We start from the raw sequence: 20,855 nt of genomic DNA, 5'->3' as shown, positions 1-20,855 counted from the left end.
AAGCTATCTCCTGTAGATGGCTAGAAAGTAGAAGAAGTTGACATGGCTTCACATGACTGCCGTGGACTTGTGGACTTCGAGAGGAGCGGTCCGAAGGACCGTCCTCTCCAGTTGCAAGAGAGAAATGAGGCTTGGTCGGGTGAAACCCGGTGAAGTAGAAGAGAGAAGGGGAGTAGGTGCGGCGGTGTCCAATCAGGAACGATTGGCTGGAGGGGTGCGGGTGAAGGGGGTTGTTGACATTTTCTTGGCAGTTATCGGGGCCAGGTGGTGGATAGTCTATTGTCTGTGGAGGACGAATCAGGAGCCTGTTTATGGGAGGTGGGCGGGTGCGTCTGGACTTAGTCGAGAAGTGCGTTAAGGAGGATCAGTTTTCTTTCATCTTTGGATTTAGTTTCTTTTAATTTGGCTGCAACTGTTAGTAATCCGGGAAATTCTTTCAGTAGGTTTCTTATTTCTCTGAATGCTTCAAAAAGTTCCTTCATCTCCGGGATGCTAATTTGAGGGTCGTGGGCTTCTAAAGTTGGGGTAGAATCAGGTAACCGTTGTTGGCGCTGGGGTCTCTGTCTGGGTGCGGGTGGATTCTGTGCATTTTCAGTGACTTTTTCAGGGGTAGTATTTCTATTTCGAAGGACGTCTGCAAAGGATCTTCTATTTCTGGGCGCTGGGGCTGTAGTTGGATAACTGCTTCCTTTTATAGGCATCAGGAGGCAGGGCTAGAAGCCTCTCAACCAATCAGGAACGTTCGAGGCGTAACTCGGTTCTTACTGGACGGTCGGGAAAATTCTCGATGTTTCGGGTATAATCTATTTTGGCGCCAAAGTCGCCAAATTCATCGCCAAGTCGCCAAAGGGTCGCCAAGTTTGTCGCTAAGCTCTGGGACCTCCGGGATTCCGTCCAGTACAGATGACTGTAAAACATTCTTTCCGAGAGTGGAACCGACTATGCTGGGAAGCAGCATTACAGATTCGTAACAATATATTGTGTGACTTTCAGTCAAAGAGCGTAAGAGGTAATATATCCCCCCGTCCTTAATATATAAATTTTATCTTGCTGAATTCTACATAATAAATAAAGATGATTGTTTTTTTTTTCTTCTGAATGTCAGCATAAACCTTCTTTTAATATACTATTTCAAATAATGTTAAATTGTTGCTTTCTTACCATGCTTTTTCCACTCCTTAAAATCATATCCCATTATAACTAGCACATAAGTGCTATTCCTACAATTTCTTTTATCTTGAATATACGTTTCTGGAAAACACAGGGAATTTTTTTCCAGATTTGAGTGGCAACCTTGATGAAGCTGTTTGGATAAGTGTGTGCTTGAGGGAAGTCTTCTCTTGTCATACAAATTGAACAATTTGCTGTGATGCTTCCTGAATTCTTAAAAATTCTTTTATAATTTTTTTAAAGTTTTGCAAGTTTTGATCAATATTGTTTAATTTCCAATTTAGACTGTCCAGATGTATATATAGAGCTAATTTTGTGATTATCTTTTCATTTGAACTAATTTTATTCAAAATATTTTTTGTTCAAAGTAGACAGTAGTATTGTCGATTTTATCACTTAAATGATATAAGAATTCTCCCATTTACAATTCTTAAAAAAATGTTTATAACTTTGTTGTGAATATATTTGTGTTTAAAGATTTGCACATTGTTTTTTACAGACTTCCACAACAAAAGATGAACCAAGAGGTATGATATATATTAAGATTTTTTTTTCTCTGCACACTCATATTATTTCTTACTTGATTATGAAAATCTTGTCTAATAACTTGGTTTATTTAGAAGCTAGTAAATTTTTTTGTTGCCGAGGAATTTTTATCTGAAGTCAGGATAAGTTTGTCACTTCACCGGGAGAATTGGAAAAATACAGGGAATTAAAAAAATCATCTAAAAAATAAGGAAACATGCAGGGGATTTGAAAATTTCCATTTAAAACCAGAAAATGCAGGGAATTTTTAGGTTCTTATTTCCTTTTTTTTCCATCTAAAAAAAAAAAAAAAGGCCGCTTACTAAACATTGTAAGAATATAATATGGTAGCCAGTGGTTCCAAAACCGAAACAGCACCTTTCGTGATTTGTGTAATCGCGGAAATTCACTCCTTTTCTACTCGCTCCCCTTTTTTTCTATATAGATTAGACCAATTTCGTTTAGAGAGGCAGTTGTTCTTTTGCCAAAAGATTTTCGAATTGCAGGTACTAGTAATGAGTATGCCCGAGACTGCTGAAATTATTTGAGAGAATAGATTCAATTTTTAAGTCGGGAGTAGCAACATTCAATCTGCAGAAGCATTGCGGCGGTGTTTATTCGCTCTCACGTGAGATTATTGAATAGTTTGTTTATTATTTGAGGAATCATAAACAAACTATTAAATAGATTAGAGAATTAAAAAAAAAAAGTAGCTGCTAAAAATTCGCATTTAACGCAGATTGTTAAAAGTCATTTAAAAATGTCAATCCTGACTTTGCTGAATGGGATAGAGAAATTCTGCAAAATCTGTTTTCTGCGTACTGCTTGTTTTGAAAGAAGATAATAAGCTTATGTAATATGGGAAAATACGCACTTACTAGTCATACCAAAAGAGGAAAACCTACAAAATTACATGCCAGTTCAAAAGAGTCATCATTAATGCTGGACTTTGTGTCTGAAGGAAATAAATACAGGAGATGTTATGCGAAGTCCGAAAATAAGCTGCTTTCGAACTTTTTAATTCGAGAACGATAGTTTAAAGTTGAACTTTTATGGTCATTAAAACTTGTTGCATCACATTCGGTCTTTAATGAATTCAATTATATATTGGAAATATTTTCACATACGTTCACTGAAAGTAAAATAGCTAAAAAATATGTACATTAGGCCGTACAAAAATGTTAAGGATTAGGTCCATTAGCTCCATGAAACTGATGGCTGAAAAATCTGCAGAAATTGATGCCTTTATACTTGAATTGAAAAAAAAAATGAATAAATAAAAAGTAATCTTGCTTTGTAATGTTTTTTATTAAGTAATGGTTGAATCATTAAATGAAGTAATCATAATACATCAGTCTGCAGTATTAGCAACATTTAATTTGTGGTGGCATCGCAATGTTTAGTCTCTTACGTGGAAGTTCATTAAATGGTCTGTTTATTGTTTGAGAAATTGTGATCTCATTCAGAGTAGATTTAGTTTTTTTTTAAAAATAATGAGCTGCTCAAAATCCGCATATAACCCTTTAAAGGGCCATTTTTTTCTAGTCATATTATGTTAAAATATTTTTAGGCTTGAAATTAGAATAAGAAAAGGGATTCATTTAGCTTATTAGATAAATTTAATTTGATTAATTAATTACTTTGGTTAATTAATAATTAAGTAACAAATCAAGGGACATCATTTTGTGTGAGATAAAGAACTGAAGCATCTAAGTTTCTGCCTTTCTAAAAAAATTGTCTGAACTTATGCCAACCTACATAATTTCATACAAATATTGATAAATTTGGTGGGAAGCATACTTCCTACGGCCGAATTGGACGGATAAAAATATGAATCTTGACTTTGCTGAATGGGTTAGACAAGTTCTACAAAATCCATTTGCTGTTTAATGCTCGCTTTGTAAGAAGATATTAAACCTAAATAATATGGGGGAAAAGTCATTTACTATTTATGTCAAAAGAGGAAAACATACAACACTGCGTCCAGTTCAAAAGAGTCATCATTGATATTGTATCTAAAAGGAATACTGGAGAAATGATATGCCAAGTCTCAAAACGTAAAATTTGATGTCCGAAAATAAGCCGATTTCGAACGCTTCAGTTCAAGAGCAATCATTTAACTTTTATGAACATTAAAAACTTGTTGCATCACATTCGTCCTTTAATGCATTCATTGATGGAGGATTTTTACATTTACATTACTACACTGATAGTGAAATAGTCAAAAATTTACTTTAAGTCACACATACGTCTTTCATTATTTATTATAGATTATCTCTAGTTTTTTTCAACAATCTCTTAAGAGACCTTTAAAAAAATTGTTATATACTTTGATGAAACTTTGAACTGTATCTTAAGAAAATGCCAAATGAATCTTATTGTAAGATATTGACGTGAATCAACCAACAGAATCTCTACAAGATATGCTGAAGAACTGTTGGAAAATTTAAAAAAAGCATGGAATTGTAAGAAATTAGTATGGATGGACCAAATGTAAACTAAAATTTTTAAAAACATATCAAAGAAGAACTTTCGTGTGAAAATGTCAGTAAAATTTTAGATCTAGGTACTTGTGGATTACACATAATCCATGGAATGTTTCAGTATAGACATGTTGTTTGACAACGGATTCTAAAACTTTCCGTGCTTTTGCGCATGCGTTAGGATGAGTTTAATTCGTCAAAATAGGGGTGAAAGGAAACATGAAAGGAGGTAATGTTTACATCTATGCTTATATAAAGCTCAATGTGTGTGGGCGTGTTGGCGCTCTACAGACCAGACCGTTTGACCTACAGCTGCCAAATTTGGTACATGTATACCTTGGAGGTCGGAAATGTGCACCTGGGGTCCATTTTTTTGAATTTTTAATTAGAATTTTAATTATTAATTAAAAACTAACTTTCCCTCCAAAAAATCTTCTTATTTTCTCCACCGCCAAATGAGTAAGGCTTCAGTTTTTTCCCACACTAATGAGGCTAGGCTTAAGATTTTTCGGCCCGTTATTTCAAACGATTCTGTTTTTTTCTTAATGATCGATGCATTTAAAATTAAACATTGTTAATTAATCGATCTTTCAGATTCATTCTGAAGTACTTTTGAATTAAAATAAAACAGAATACAGGATATTAAAAATTTCTAATCTGCATAGCGTTACCCCAACTGGCGTAGAAAAATTCACGCATTTGCGTTACCATAACGCGTTAAAAATTCACGCCTGCTCATTGTGTTCTGATTGTTATCAACGGATGCGGACTTGATTTAAATTATTTTTAGGTTAGTTGCATGTTTCTGTAATTAAATTGTATTTATGTTAGTTATATATTTTTTGTATATGCTTATAGTTTTAAGTACATCGTTTTTTAAGTAGTTTTTTTTTAAACCTGTTTTCGACCGATTATTTTAAACGATTCATTTTATTTTTTTAGTGTTTGATGATTTAAAATGAAACATTGTTAGTTAATCGATCTGCTCATGATGAATCTGAGAAAATTTTGTTGACAAATTCTTGTGATATTACATAAATTAAGAAAGATATTCTTTAGTGCCTATAAAGTTTAAACGCTCAGTGACTCATATCAGTAATCATATTAGAAAAAAAATGCTTTGTTTCAGTAAAAATTATTATTATATTAATTGCAGATTAATCATTTACACTTTAATTTAAAGCATAAATTCTACAAGAGGTAACAGAAAATTAGAGAGATACATATTACGTTATGACTGAAGGCCTTTATAATTATATGACTATCAGTTATATATGACTATATATGACTTGAAGTTTTAAAATATTTTGAAGAAGAATCTATTAAAGTAGGAATTGCGTAAAACATTTAATTATTAAAATTTAAACGAACATTAAGATTGGCGAACCGGCTGGTCGCCAAAGGCGGCTAGTTTAACAATAAAATAAAGTCGGATTACTCGCAGACTGAAATAAAATAATACCGTCAGAAACGACACGATATTCTCAAACACGTGAAAAAAAATATCTAATAGGGCGAAAATCAAGGGCAACGAATGACGAATAATTCCGGAAATGCGGCTCATCCTTCCGTCCTCGAAAAGTGGTCATCTCAGAATACTGAAGTGAACAATAAATCTATTTAATGGAAATTAGATGTTACTTTTGGAGCAATGTATAGAATATTTAAAGATAGTTGTTCCATCTAGCTGTTGCAGGAAAACAGCTAGATGGGCTGTTTTCCTGGAAATTAAGGTGTTTCTGAAGTTTCATTAAATTTCTTTTTTCCCAGGTAGAAAATGTCAGTGTTTGAGAATGTGCTCTATAAGTTATTGACTACATAAAGATATATAGATTTCTGTAAAAAGAGTTTGCTTGGATATGTGGAATGATAATATCGTTGCGAAATTTCCGGGGTTCGTTTGGATAGTGGGAGTTATATGGTGTGGAGAACGCTCAATCAGCAGGCGGCAGTAGAAAATAAAACAACGACGTTTATTTACACGAAAACACACAGGACAGCACAAAGACGACAACTATATACAGCACAGAAGACGATTATCTTCAGCCGAGACGTGCACACAGTAGCATACAACGAGACTCTACTGCAGACAGTAGCGCACAGCTTAGTTCAGCACTAGCTTCACTCCGTCACTGCTCGCTTATCTCTGGAAGGCCAGTTCTTTAGCGTCGATTCCGACTACCCTCTGGTGCACGACGACCCGGCAGCTGCAGACTGCTTCTTTTATAGGTCTCAGGAGGCGGGGCTAGAAGCCTCTCAACCAATCAGGAACGTTCGAGGCGTATCTCGGTTCCTACTGGACGGTTCGGGAAAATTCTCGATGTTTCGGGCATAATCTATTTTGGAGCCAAAGTCGCCAAATTCGTTGCCAAGTCGCCAAAGGGTCGCCAAGCTTTGGGACCTCCTATGGAACCAACTATGCTGGGAAGCCGCATCACAGATTCGTAACAATATTATAAATGCTCATCAGAATACATTGTTTCTGGCTAAAATTAGCTTCATCTCCTATATTGCTAATATTCTTTAGTCACTTCTTAAAAATTTTCAAACATATGAACCAATGGTGCCTTTTTTATATATAAATCTTTTCGTTCTTGTCAAACAGTTAGTGAAAAATATTGTCAAAAAAGCTTAATTGAAGAGAAAAAAAAAAAACCCCATTAGACAGCTTATTTTTGATAGAGCTAGATGATCCTAAAAATGTCTGAGACGAAATACCGATAATGGAATGGTAACTACATTCTACTTGATTACTGGTGGAGCTGCTGAACCAGAAAAAAGAGGCTTTTTAGCAGGGTTTTTATATGTGTGAAAATTACTATCAAAAAATATTTGAACGCATGTCTAAAAATTTTGCTGTTTTCAAAGCTGCATCTTGTTTAAATCCACATTTATTAAAAAAATGATGCATTATGATACAAAAGAACAAATGATTGATTTGCATCAATTTCTTTATTCCAAAGCACAAATTTCCCCAACCTGTTCAGAACATGCAAAAATCCAATTTGAAGTTTTCCTGAAAAAACTAAAAAGCTAATATAAAGAATAGCTTGAAGAGGTGCTCGTGGGGAATGCATATAATGGCATGCTTGTCCCATTATATGCATAATAAGGGAATCATCTCTAATAAGGGAATCATCTCTCCATTAGGAGGGCTCATATTCATAATAAAGAGGTGTAAGGCTGTTAAAAATAATAATGACAGCTTAAAATCTGTTATAAATTAGTACTTATAAATACTTTATTGAGTGAGTCATAAGCGTTAAGTTATTCATAGGAAATTTAATCGAAATTAAACACCACCTCTCAGCGAATCAATCCAAATGAGTGGCAGGAAATACAATAAAAGATCGGATGGCTTATAATATTAGGGTATCCCATAAGTTTCTTTTCTATTTCTAATATGAAATGAATACACGATATTTGCTGTTTATTATTTATTTTGTTATATAAGAATCCTTTTGCTCTGTTACCTTCTTCCATCTCTACAGGAAGCCTCATTATGCCTTTTTTTCCAAAATTGTTGTGTTTCGAACAAAAAATAATCCTTGAGGTTCACTTTTATTTTGCTGATGTATTTAAAGCATTTATCACGAAGAGAATTTTTGGAACATAACATAAAGACATAAGGAATAAAATGACATAAAGGAATAATAATCACATGGAGCGAGATCTGGAGAGTATGCAGGATGCGGTAAAACATCCCAATCAACCTGCAAGAGCTTCTCTCTGACGACTAATGCAATATGTGGCCTCGCGTTGTCATGATGAAAAACAGTACCTCGTCGGTTCATTAATGCTGGCCGTGTTTTTGCTATGGCAGCTTTCAATTGATTCAGCTGATGATAGTATTTCGTAGAATTTATTGTTTTACCTTGGGAAAGAAGCTCGTAGAAAATTACGCCTTTGCAATCTCACCAAATGGACAAAAGAGCTTTTTTGGAGTGTTGTCCCGGCTTTGCGACAGTTGAAGGCCTATTGTCCTTACACCAAGTGACATAGACGGCTAATAGATAAGCCTGCATGTTCACACAAGCAGAGCCGGATAAGGCCATTCACAGCGCGATGAGAAAGAAACTTTTGGGACATCCCGATATAATTTATTGTTCAAGTTGGAATGTTAACAAAGAGCTTTTGGTTTTTGCGCGAATAAAAATTTATTTAGCATTTTATCGAAATTAACATCCTTTGGTTATTTTTACTTTTGATTTTTTAATCTTTTTATTTCCTTCTCATTTATATGGATGCATAAATGTACTAATTTTACATTGTTTTTCAGCAACTGATGAAAAGTTTCTGACTAAAGAATTTGGAGACTTTTATTGCAAAGTAAGTATTTAATTTTTGAAATTTTATGATGTAATATTTAGTAAGTTTTTTTTTTTTTTTTTTTCGGGAGATTTTAGATTCAAAACTTATTTTTGTTTTCTCCCATTTTTGTATTTGTCTTCATTATCATCATACGATTGAATTAACTCTAGAGATTTTATGAATTATTATGATTGATGTTTTTCTATTTATTCTTTTTAAATTTTATTGAAATAAGAAAAAAATGGATAATCTGAAGAATGATGCGAATTTCAGAATAAAAGGAATAAAATTGCAACTTGCATCTGAGGAATGTATTTTTTAAGATAGATTATAATTTACCAAGATTTCAAAACATCACTTATAGTTCCTCAAATATGATATCCCTTACCTTCTGAATTGTATTTTAATGTGTCAATGAGCTCCTCATCAACTAAAATAATAAGTTAATTTAACTGTTTTATCGTAGATAGATTTCAAGTCATTGCATAGTAAAATGAATTGATTAAAGAAAAATACAAAAGTGTAAACAAATAATTTTAATAAATTCTTCAAAAAAAAAATGTCATTTATAAAAATTTTTTTTATCAATATCTTAAAATAAATATCCTTTGAAAATATTGGCGTTTCACTTTTGTATTTACATATTTTTTTCATTGCTTTTAGTCCAGAAAAAAAGTTTTTTTTCGGCATATCATTTACTTTAAAACGGCATATAATCTAATTTTATATGTGTAATTTTTTAATTATGGCAAAGAGAATTATATCTGGAAATGAACTTCTTTTTATGGTTTTTAATGTTTTGTGTTTTCTTCTTCTAAACACTTTATAAAAAGAAAATAATTGCCATTTCATAAACATTTAAAATCATCTTTCAAATACCTGTTCTTGAACAAATTGTATAGTTTAAATTATTTCCACATTTTTAGATCTCTTATAAACAAATAAACCATCTTTTATAATTTTTTTTTTTTTAACGCAGCTATGTGATTCACACATGAATAACTTTATCGTATGGGAAATTCATGCTAGAGGAAGAAGGCATATGAAGGTATGATTCATTACTATTGCATATAATTAACTTTTGAAGAATATTATTCACTTAATTTCTTACATTTTTTTAATCTGCTACTTAAATTATAATGTTCTCAATGTTTTTCTAATACCATTATTCGACTGCTTATGATGTTTTGATGAATAATTTTGATGCCATTTGTACTCTTGTCTCAGATGCTTAAAAAAAATAAAAGATACTTTCATGAACTGTCAAATTATATTAAAGTTTCTTTGTCAAGTCTTCATCTTTACTAAAGTCTTCACATTTCGATTTATTGATGTATCCATTTCTGTTTTTTGCAAAACCTTGGGAAGGAAATGGGATGGCATATATTGATTGTTGAATTAATATAATTTTGACACAACTTTAACTCTCTTACCTGTGTTATTTGGCAATCCATGATGGCTTCAGAATTTTTCGTGCAAGTGGTATCCTTCCTCAGTGGCACGACAGCCTCAGGTGGCCTCTCTTCTCTTGGCCATGGTCTTCCAGTTAATCACTCTTAAAGTGGTGAAGACCCCTTCTAGGTAATCAATCCATCAATAGGGGTGAGTCGGCCCCTAGTTCTTTTTCCATTGGGCTTGGCCAGGAATATTTTCTGCTCTTCCTGTTCATTCTAATGTGGCCAGCCTATTTAATTCTTTGGATTTTTATGTATTTAACGACATAAGGTGTAGGCACGGTAAAGTTCTAAATTTGAACGTCTGTGCCAAACTCCTCAATTTGTATTCTTCCAAAAATAGCTCTTAGTATCTGCCGTTCAAAGATACCAAGAGCATGCAAGTGGTATACTTTTCATAAATATGCATGTTTGGAGCTTTCTTTTACTATAAAAAAATATTGCATAAGTTTTAAATATTTGAAACCTTTGCTCGAAGCATTTAATATTTGCACAGTAAGGCTTGTTAATGCGATTAATAAAAAGGAATAAAATATTTTTACTATATCAATTGCAAGAATGCATTATCAAATTTAGACTCCTTTGAGAAGAATTATCAACTATTTTTGCTAATCTTAAATCTGTTGCAATACACATATGTCAACTTACATGTGTTACAAGTAATTCCAATGAAATGAAAATGAAAGATTTTATTGGGAAGTATGGTTTTTTTAAGGTTCATTACTATTACTGAATGTTCTCTGAATAATGTATTAAATAAAATGTATTAAGAAATAGTTACATATACTTTTTATTTATTTTCTTTTACAGAACAAGAAGATAGAATTGGAAGGTTAGTATTGTTGTTTTCTTTTTACTCTACTGTCCAAAATTTATTTCTATGGCCACTAACAAGTAATTCCTAAGTGTAATCTATTTTCTATGGTCACTTTCAAAAGAATGTTTTTTATCAGAAAATCATGTGTAGGATGGAGTGGCATTCAACTATAGATGAACTTCGAACATATGTAATGATAAGGTGATATATTTAAAGATACTGTTGGTATCTAGGTATATATCACAAAATAATTCATCATCATGATGTTATACTGACATCTTATTAGCAGATAGATGTCTTTGATTCTAAAAATGGCATACAAATGTAGAGCTATCTTTCTCTTAATCTACTTCTAATTATCAGTTGAAATATAAATATTCTGGTCTTTATGATCGACATAAAGGGATAGATGAATTGGCTCTTGCTAAAAATTAATATTGTCTTACCACGCAGATAATTTTAATAAAATTATTGGAAAAGTTTTGCCCATTAGGTTTTTTTTAAGACTTTAGCATTTATATGTGTCATAGATAATTGACTTTTTTTTCGAGGATGTTTTTTTAATTTTTTTTTTATTTTAAGATATTGTTGGTCATATTAAAGAAAAATTATATGTTACTGTAATATTGTAAAACGCATAAATAAAAAATGACATATAACCCTTTCGGGACGGTCGTGTCATATATGCATCACCTATGAACGTCTCTCACAACCGGGCGTACTACCAGTGCATCGCTGGAAGTTGCGCTCGGGGGATGGGTGATGCATATGTGTATTTTAAGCTGGAACGATTTTTAATCGCCACCAGATGGCTTCCTGTGTCAATTATTTTTTAAACGAACATAGTTTTAATATGCTGACCTTCCGTTATTGTTTGACAACGGATTCTAAAACCCGCCATGCATTTGCGCATGCGTTAGGATGGTTTTAATTCGTCAAAATAGGGGTGAGAGGCAAGATGAAAGGAGCGGATGTTTACATTTAACAATAAAATGAACTCGAATTACTCGCAGACTGGAATTAAATAATACGGTCAGAAACGACACGATATTCACATAAACGTGTCCACGCGAATGTCGCTTAACGCCAAACTTGGCAATCTGAAAATTACGGCAACCCCTTTACCCCCCCCCTTCCGGTAGAGTCTTTCAGGGGTTCATTAGAACGTTGACCCGCATCGGCACCCCAACCCCCGCAGAAGCTGTAAACAACTTCAGTTTGTAAGGCTTAACAAAGCCAACCGCAATCAGCCATGTATTATATGAACTACTCACCGCAAAAGGAGTGTATATAGTGTAAATAAAGAAGTTTAAGCAAAAGTACAGTCCACTGCTCACTTCGAATCACCAACGTGAAAAAAAATCGAAGAGTATCTAATAGGGCGAAAATCAAGGTCAAAGAATTCCGGAAATGCTCTCATCCTTCCACGTCTCTTCCCTTAATGAGATAGAATCGTCGAAAAGGGGTCGTCTCAGAATACTGAAACGAACATTAGCTCATATTCTGCTTCACTTTGGTGTTTTATTGATGAGCTATTGCGGGCATGCGGGTAGCCTAATGTAAATAAACAGAGCTGTGTTCTTTAACATTCCACGTGATAGAAACATTCTCACGTTTCTGGTCTCGCTCTGAATTCTATTTATTATTATTATTTTATTTTATTTTTGCTACTACGCAATGTCTGTTTCGGTTTTGCTGTCAGTTCCTTTGCATTTAGCGTAGCATTCATATACACGTAAAGGAAATGGCGTTTCTGGTAGTGGCATGCACACTGAGACTCCTGAAGGAACTACTGATATTTTGTTTAGTAATCCTGTCAACTGTTCTGTATTCAGGTCCGAACTTATTGCAATCTATAAGGGACTTCAATATATCGACACGTCCTCTGAAATTGTCTTCGGAGACATTTGGATTTTAACGGATAGTTGTGCCTCTATACAGCACCTTTCTCATTGGACGAAAATGGGGAAAAAGATTAGCATGGGTATCTTAAACCTTATTGCCAGGCTCTTCGCTGAACACTCTATATACTTTCAATAGGTACCCTCACATGTTTGTTTAAATGGTAATGAGATTGCGGATAACTTAGCTAAGCCTGCCTCAGGTGATATATTTCATGGCGATGCTACACTAACTTATTGTGAAATCTCCTCTATCAAAAAGATGGCTTAAGTGCTCTTTGGAGAGTCCCAACTGCTCACTCTTGATACTTTGGTAAGAGTCCTGGTTGATGTCACCGCCTGAATATCCCTAGAAAACAGCAAACGGCTCTCTCTCGTTTTTTGAGTGGACACACCAAATCCCTCACATTCCAACACGGGAGGATGATCTTTTGCTGAATGCCCTTGGTGCAAGGCAGATCAAGCCTCCCCCAATCACATTCTTAAATGTTTAAATTTTACGATTTTTGAGATTTTAAGGGATCCGCTATTGTTTTTGGACTTTTTAGAGATCTTTGATTTCATGGAGGTTTTATAGTGCAGCTATAACACCTGAGATTAGAAACAACAACAACATATTACACGTACTTCTTTTTTTAAAATTATTATTATTATTTCGGAATGCCTTGAATTCGATTTGTTTTGGTAAGAGACATTATTTATCAGAAGAGGGAAGTCTCGCATTATGAATGAGGCAGTTCTTGGCACAGATGAGAATGATGATTCATGGTGTAAAGAATTAGGAATCGAGATTTTGAGTGAATCTAGTGCGGATGTTTTATCAGAACCCGAGCTCATTGCGTGTCTGCCTTATTACTTATTTTGTATTGTATTTTTGAATTTTTTTCATATTTATTTTAAGTATCATTAATGTGTTTTGTCCATTAAAACTTCAGAATAAATTAATAGGGCATCTGAAAATTATTTCACAACATAAATGAGTTTTTTAAAAATATATTAAATATAAAAAATACGCCATTTATATATATATATATATATATATATATATATATATATATATATATATATATATATATATATATATATATATATATACATTAAAATTTAATTTACACTTAATTAATTTCTTAATTTTAGCTCAATTTAGCCCACATTAACTTCATTCTAGTATATTGTCTTATTTCCTGATCCCATTCCACTTTTTCTATCTAATTAATTCAACAGAAGCTTTGCGAAATTGCTGAATCGGCTAAAAGCCTCACGTTTCCACACTCCGAATGAAGGGGCAAAATACCGCTTTTTGACAAATTCTTTTTTAAAAGATCCCTGTGTTTCCCTTGTCTGATTCGCGCGTGTAGAGAAAATCCCTATCTAAATATCATTAGCAATGTGAAAAAAATATTTTCCCTATCAATATCTCATGTTATATAAGACCAGGGATAAAATGTTCATGAGCTTTTCCCTCATTTCGCTCTGTGTCGTTCTGTGTGTGCTCGTCGCTCCTGCTTGTACATAATGCGTGCCTCCCTCGGATGGAATAAAACGACGTCAAAAAATCAAAAGTCTCTTCACTCTTATATATATATATATATATATATATATATATATATATATATATATATATATATATATATATATATATATATATAGAAGTTAGAAATATTTTGAAAACGAAACTAAATAGTTTCGGAATCGCAACTTAAAATTATTTCTTATTCAAACTAAAACCAAAAAAAGAAATAGGGAAAGCACCATAGTATTTAGAGAGGGCAAATGCAGCTACTTCTAAAAGACGGATGAATTGAGACAATAGTAATCAAAACCAAGTTAATAGGAAAAAATCAAAATTAGACCAAATCAACATTAAACGAAATAAAAACAGAATCCGGCCTGAATACTTTTTCGAGGGTCACCCTCAGGCAGGGATTCAAAAAAAGGTATTCGTCTTTTTAATGTAATATTTAATATAATGTAATTTTGTAATGTAATATTTAATGTAAATTAAAAGAAAGAGATTACTAAGTGCTAATTTTTACATATATGGCAGCTGAACTAATGATCTCAATAGGTACCAAAAATTATGACTTTAGAACGTAATGTTTTTTTTTTTTCAAAGTTAGGCTTAGCGACGCAAAACCCCCATCTTGTGGGATAATTCCTTTTGCTTAAGCTCAGTCCGTAGTGAACGCCCAGAATTGAGGCATCCCGTCCCGAAAGTTTTAATTTAATTTAGTGTGCATCATCTTTTAATTATGATAGAGAGGAAGATAGAAATTGTATTTAAAAACGGCATAATTTTCTTTACATTCAAAATTGATAGAAGGAATTGTGGTGAATTGCATATAAGCCAGTAACAGCGCTTCTGCCCGAACAGCTGTTTTGGCAAAACCATATCGTTACTGGACTGCTAACAAAAAGGTTCCAGGTTCTATCCTCACGCGTCTCATACCTCTTCATTGGTGACCTCGGACGCTGAACCTTCAACCTTCTGATCAGCTGTTGTGGCGCCATCTACCCGCAACTAAAGTCGCCAGACTCACGTGACGCAGCAACCCTAAGTCGCCAGACACAGTTGGCGCATCGGCACATACAAACTCTCGCCATAACGCTTGGCGCTACTCAAATAAGGGTACGGCCCATTAAGACAACAGCCACTACTCAATACATCACCACTCAACGCCATATCGTTCGTCTCCCCTTCGCCTCACTGGAGGGAGAGTACTGTGGTGAATTGCATATAAGCCAGTAACAGCGCTTCTGCCCGAACAGCTGTTTTTTCAAAACCATATCGTTACTGGACTGCTAACACAAAGGTCCCAGGTTCTATCCTCACGCGTCTCATACCTCTTCAGAATGAATTAATTTTCATTTTTTGATTTATTTACAAGCTAAAAAATGAGTTTTATTTTATATTTTGCAAATCAGAGTAATATTCTGTTTTATTTTCTGATATATATATATATATATATATATATATATATATATATATATATATATATATATATATATATATATATATATATATATATATATATATATATATATATATATATATATATATATTTCTGCTTCATTTCATATTTATACTTATAGGTTTACCTTTAGCTAGTGCTTTTCGCGAAGCACCTCCCGACAGAATTTCTCATTTAGAAGAAATGCTAGCTGATTGCGACGACATAATAGTTGGTATGTTTTTTTTAAAAAAATCTTATTTTATTTCAGTTTCTCATCCACCCCTTTCATTAACATGTATGAATGGTTATCACTATCAGCAGCATTTCACTTACTTAGAATCAACAAATATAATGTCATCTATCTAATATGCATTACTTTTCGAATCATCAAAACAGTCAAATTATTTCCTTCGTAACATTACAAGCACAGATTAAATTCATAATACATAGGAAAAAAAATATAAGCAAATAATCAAAGAAGCTTTGTTGGACCCTTTACGGTATCATTCTTAATCTATACTTATAATAAAGCTCAATGTGTGTGTGTGTTGGCGCTCTACAGGCCAGGTCATTTGACATAAAGCTACCAAATTTGGTACATGTATACCTTAGAGGTCGGGAATGTGCACCTGGGGTCCCTTTTTTTGAAATTTTAATTAGAATTTTAATTATTAATTAAAAACTAACTTTCCCGCCAAAAAAATCTTCCATTTTCCCCACCGCCAACTTTTCCGCCAAAAAAATCTTCCATTTTAACCACCGCCAAATGAGTAAGGCTTTAGTCTTTTTTTTCTCCCAACAGTAATAAGGCTAGGGTTAACATTTTACGGCTGATTATTTCAAACGATTCTGTTTATTTTCTTAATGTTTTATGCATTTAAAATTAAACATTGTTAATTAATCCATATTTCAGATCCATTCTGAAGTACTTTTGAATTAAAATAACACAGAATAAAGGAAATTAAAAATGTATAATCTGCATAGCGTTACCCCAACTGGCGTAGAAAAATTCACGCATTTGCCTTACCGTAAAAGGCGAAGAAAATTCACGCATGCGCACTGTGTTCTGATTGTTGGCATGGCAACCATTATCAACGGACGATTTAAATTACTTTTAGGTTAGTTGTATGCTTTTGTAAGTAAATTGTATTTATGTTAGTTATATATTTTTTTGTATATGCTTATAGTTTTAAGTACATTGTTTTTTAAGTAGTTTTTTTAAACCTGTTTTCGACCGATTATTTTAAACGATTCATTTTATTTTCTTAGTGTTTAATGCATTTAAAATGAAACATTGTTAATGAATCGATCCGTTCATGATGAATCTGAGAAAATTTTGTTGACAAATTCTTGAGATATTACATAAATTAAGAAAGATATTCTTTAGTGCCCATAAAGTTTAAACGCTCAGTGACTCTATTATCAGTAATCATATTATTAAAATAAATGCTTTGTTTCAGTAAAAAATATTATTATATTAATTGCAGATTAATCCTTTACACTTTAATTTAAAGCATAAATTCTACGAGGGGTAACAGAAAATGAGAGAGATACATATCACGTTATGACTGAAGGATTATATGACTATCAAAATTTAAAGTTTTAAAATATTTTGCTGAAGAATCTATTAAAGTTGGAATTGCATAAAATATTTAATTATTAAACTTTTAACGAACATTAAGATTGGCGAACCGGCTGGTCGCCAAAGGCGGCTAGTAGTTAATAATTCAATATTTGAAATCAAAATATGTTTTAAATTTTCTTCATCCAACATGTAATTGAATGGAGAATATTTAACAGCTTTATAAAGAATTTAAAGTAATCACAAATGTTATTAAAATGATAATCTCACAATGTTAAAAATCTATGTATTCATTTTGTGTTCATTTTTGTTATTGCTAATTACATTTATGCAAAAATCTGTAATTACCATCCATATACATTGTTTGTGTGATTTGTGATATGTTAACAAGTCTATGTAATATTCTAATTAATTATTTTTGTTTTAAATTTTATAATAGGTATGGACACATTGACACATATCTTTTATAAAAATTACTGATAAATTGTGTTCTGGAACTTATCAAGAATTTTTATGTAGATGTTGTCTTAGTGTTAGCATGGAATTGTTAAAAGAAAAAAAATTATTTTCAACAGGTTTAAATTTTATCCGGGAGAATCAATCCAAAAGTGGAGACTATTATAATTGCTTTCTCTGTGGTAGCACATGCTCACATAGGGAAATTGTGGACCATCTTCATCAAATGAAACACAAGGAGAAATATCTAGTAAGCATATAAATTATAATTGTTTTTAATAAAAAAAATGTTTTATTAAAAAAAGATTAAAGACTGACCTGGTTATTTACTGATAAATTGTGTTTGATTCTTTAACTTTCGTATGTCAGGAATTTTTAAGTAGATTTTGTCTTAGTGATAGCATGGTTGGAACCTATGTCTTTTAAGCTCTGACCTAGAAACAAGTAATATATTAAAAAAAAAAAAAAAAAAAAAAAAAAGTCAATTTCTACTTAGATCAACAAAAAAAAAAAAAAAAATGATTTCAGTTATTTTTTATTAAATAATTACAATTAATATCAATATGTATATACATATGATACAATTAAAATATTAAGTGACAAAATAGAAATTGAATTGAAAAAACTGCATTAACATCAAGTGTCATCCACTACAAGTTTTATATATTACTTAATAAAATTTTTAGCTGGGCGACCATTTGCCGACTCTATTTAAAGTATAAAAAATTCATTAAATTTAATTAATGAATTAATATTTGAAATTACATAATGAATGAAGAATTACGTCAAGTAATATATAAAATGTTTTTAAATCGAATTCCTACTTATTTTCTTATATTATTTATATACTATATCTTATATTATTTTTGATCGAGTGTCGTGTCAATAATGTCAGAGCTTGGCGACTAACTTAGCGACTATTTGGAGACAAAATAGAAATTACTGGACAAATTTAATTAATATTTGAAGGGAAAAAAAAAAAACTGTATACTGTAAAAACTGTAAAAAAACTTCGGAGCTTCACTCTACGGTCTCTCCAAACATCTGCAGTTCTGCACTGTCTTCTCGCTTTAGCTGTATCCAACTGCCGACTCACTACTACACGGCTGGCTACTCCACACACGACTCTATGCTGCGTCTACAATAAACGCCATGACTCGGCACACAGCTCACTTCGGCAATCGCTTGAGCTCCACACAACGCTTGTGCTTCGATGGACTATTCCGTCGTTGCTTCATTATCCTCTCGATGACTATGACTGACTGCAGCTTGCGACTGCCGGCCTTTTATACTCGTAGTTTCCGGGAGGTGGACGAGAAGGTTCTGGACTAGTCTGGCGTGTCTCGATTCCTATTGACTGAATCTCTAAAAGTCTCGCAATTTCTAGTATTATCTAGTTTGGCGCCAAGCTCTGATATTAATAACGCGGCACCCGATCAGCATTCAACAGATTGAATTAGTGATTGATCTAGCTATGCTGGGGAGCAACATGTTTGTAACAATATGTTTATTCATTGTTTTTTTTCCCTTCCCTTTCTTTGTAAAGCTTTGTTTTATGCTATTGTTGTTTTAAAATTTCACTGACACTCATCATGTCACAAGCAATACTTTTCGTTTTCTGCTAACATTTGATAAAGATGTCCGCATTTTTTTTAGGAGAAGTTGCTTGCTTCAGGGCATCATAATTCTATAAATCATATTCAGCAATTAGCTGTTGGTAAGATTGCTAAGGAACCACTTATCGATGACGAATGTTCAAACATGATGGCAAAACATGGCAGAGGGAAACCTATTATTTATGAAGTGTAAAGTGAGTAATTATATACTGATGTCTAAAAGTATATATTAGAAATACTTAAATGTAAAATTAAAATCGAGTTACAGTGAAATTTCACTGGCTAAACTTTGATATACAGCCATTTGGCGCCTTGCGAGTTTGGCAATTTTTCGGTGGTGCTTTTGCTACTGTTACGCTCTTGCTGCCGCTCGCGCCACATTCGACCATTTCATTAAAATTTGGCGATAAATTAATTTTTTGGCGAAAATGACCGTATATTATAGCTGTTCTACTTCATTTAATGAGCATAATTTTTTCCTGTATCTTACTTCTAATGAGAAAAGGTCCTTAAGTGAAAAATTATTTCACAAGAATCTATGTTAAATAGAACAATATTTCAACGTACAATCGAAAACATCGTTTGCTAAACACACACAAAAAACTATACGTTATCTATCTCAAAATTCTACGCAATAAAGTAGATAATCTTAACAAAAGCAAGAAGCTAACAATCATTTTTTTAAATTGACATCTTTTTATTTATGGAAGGGTGAACCGGAGTTTAACCCCCTTCTTCGCCAAGTTGTGATAACACGCCAAAGCAAACCTATTATCTTTCGTCTGTATTCTGCGCTATGACTGGACATGTTCCCTCGCTTTTGAACATTTCGCAGAACACGGCGCAAGACCGTTGTTGGCGAGTTGGCGATTTTTGAAAATTGCGCCAAGCAGGGGGTTAAACTCCGGTCGTACCTTTTGGAATATTACAACAGCATTGCCATTTTCGCTAAACTAAACTAAAAAAAAAAAAAAAAAAAAAAAAAGAATGTAACAACGTTTTTATTGGCTTAAAATATTGAATTACAAACGTAAATATAACACTATTGAAGATTAAAAATTTTTGTTTTCAACGGTACTAATATTTTAACTAACAAATTAAATTTCTATTTTTAATGATTGTTTTTAAAAATAATTTAACCATATTTATCAGCAATTTAGCTCGCATGAAATTAAAAATAAAATTTTACCTGTACAAGAACGTTTCGCGTGCATGAGAGTCCCGGTTTGGGCATGGTTGTTCTATCGGTGAGATGTGTGAATGTGCCCTCCTGTAAAAAGGGGTTGTGCAAGCGAATGAGTGATGCTTGGTAGCAAAGTCGTACTCTTGGCCCTAGTTGGCGCTACTATAAAAACAAGAAACGCTCTCCATCCGGGTTAAATCGCTGTCTTCGTAACAGTGGGCTTGTCCGTGGCAAGTGCCATAAGAAACAACAGCCTTTATTAACGAGTTGTCATCATATTAACAAAAGCTGAAATTTTTTTTAAAAAAAGTTAAATATTATTGCAAATGAAATAAATATGAAATACCATTTTTCTGAAAAGTAAATGCAAAATATAACAAATATATTCCTTTCCGAAAAGTTC

The 20,855-nt window shown here is 32.8% G+C and overlaps 1 protein-coding gene across 1 annotated transcript in view; it reads left to right on the top strand.

The window, feature by feature from the left end:
- The window catches only part of LOC129972948 (NK-tumor recognition protein-like), an 88,667-nt gene that overhangs the window by 64,973 nt on the left and 2,839 nt on the right, over nt 1-20,855 (top strand). The window contains exons 13-19 of the mRNA XM_056087273.1: nt 1,670-1,697; nt 8,458-8,507; nt 9,469-9,537; nt 10,754-10,775; nt 15,755-15,847; nt 17,773-17,903; nt 19,310-19,463. Of these exons, the coding sequence (XP_055943248.1) occupies nt 1,670-1,697; nt 8,458-8,507; nt 9,469-9,537; nt 10,754-10,775; nt 15,755-15,847; nt 17,773-17,903; nt 19,310-19,462 (546 nt within the window). The 3' untranslated portion in view covers nt 19,463. The remainder of the gene's footprint in view (nt 1-1,669; nt 1,698-8,457; nt 8,508-9,468; nt 9,538-10,753; nt 10,776-15,754; nt 15,848-17,772; nt 17,904-19,309; nt 19,464-20,855) is intronic.

The sequence above is a fragment of the Argiope bruennichi genome, chromosome 6 (assembly GCF_947563725.1).
Source record: "Argiope bruennichi chromosome 6, qqArgBrue1.1, whole genome shotgun sequence".
Classification (NCBI taxonomy): domain Eukaryota; kingdom Metazoa; phylum Arthropoda; class Arachnida; order Araneae; family Araneidae; genus Argiope; species Argiope bruennichi.
The sequence above is the reverse complement of the archived record's forward strand: the minus strand, read 5'-3'. Positions and strand labels throughout refer to the sequence as shown.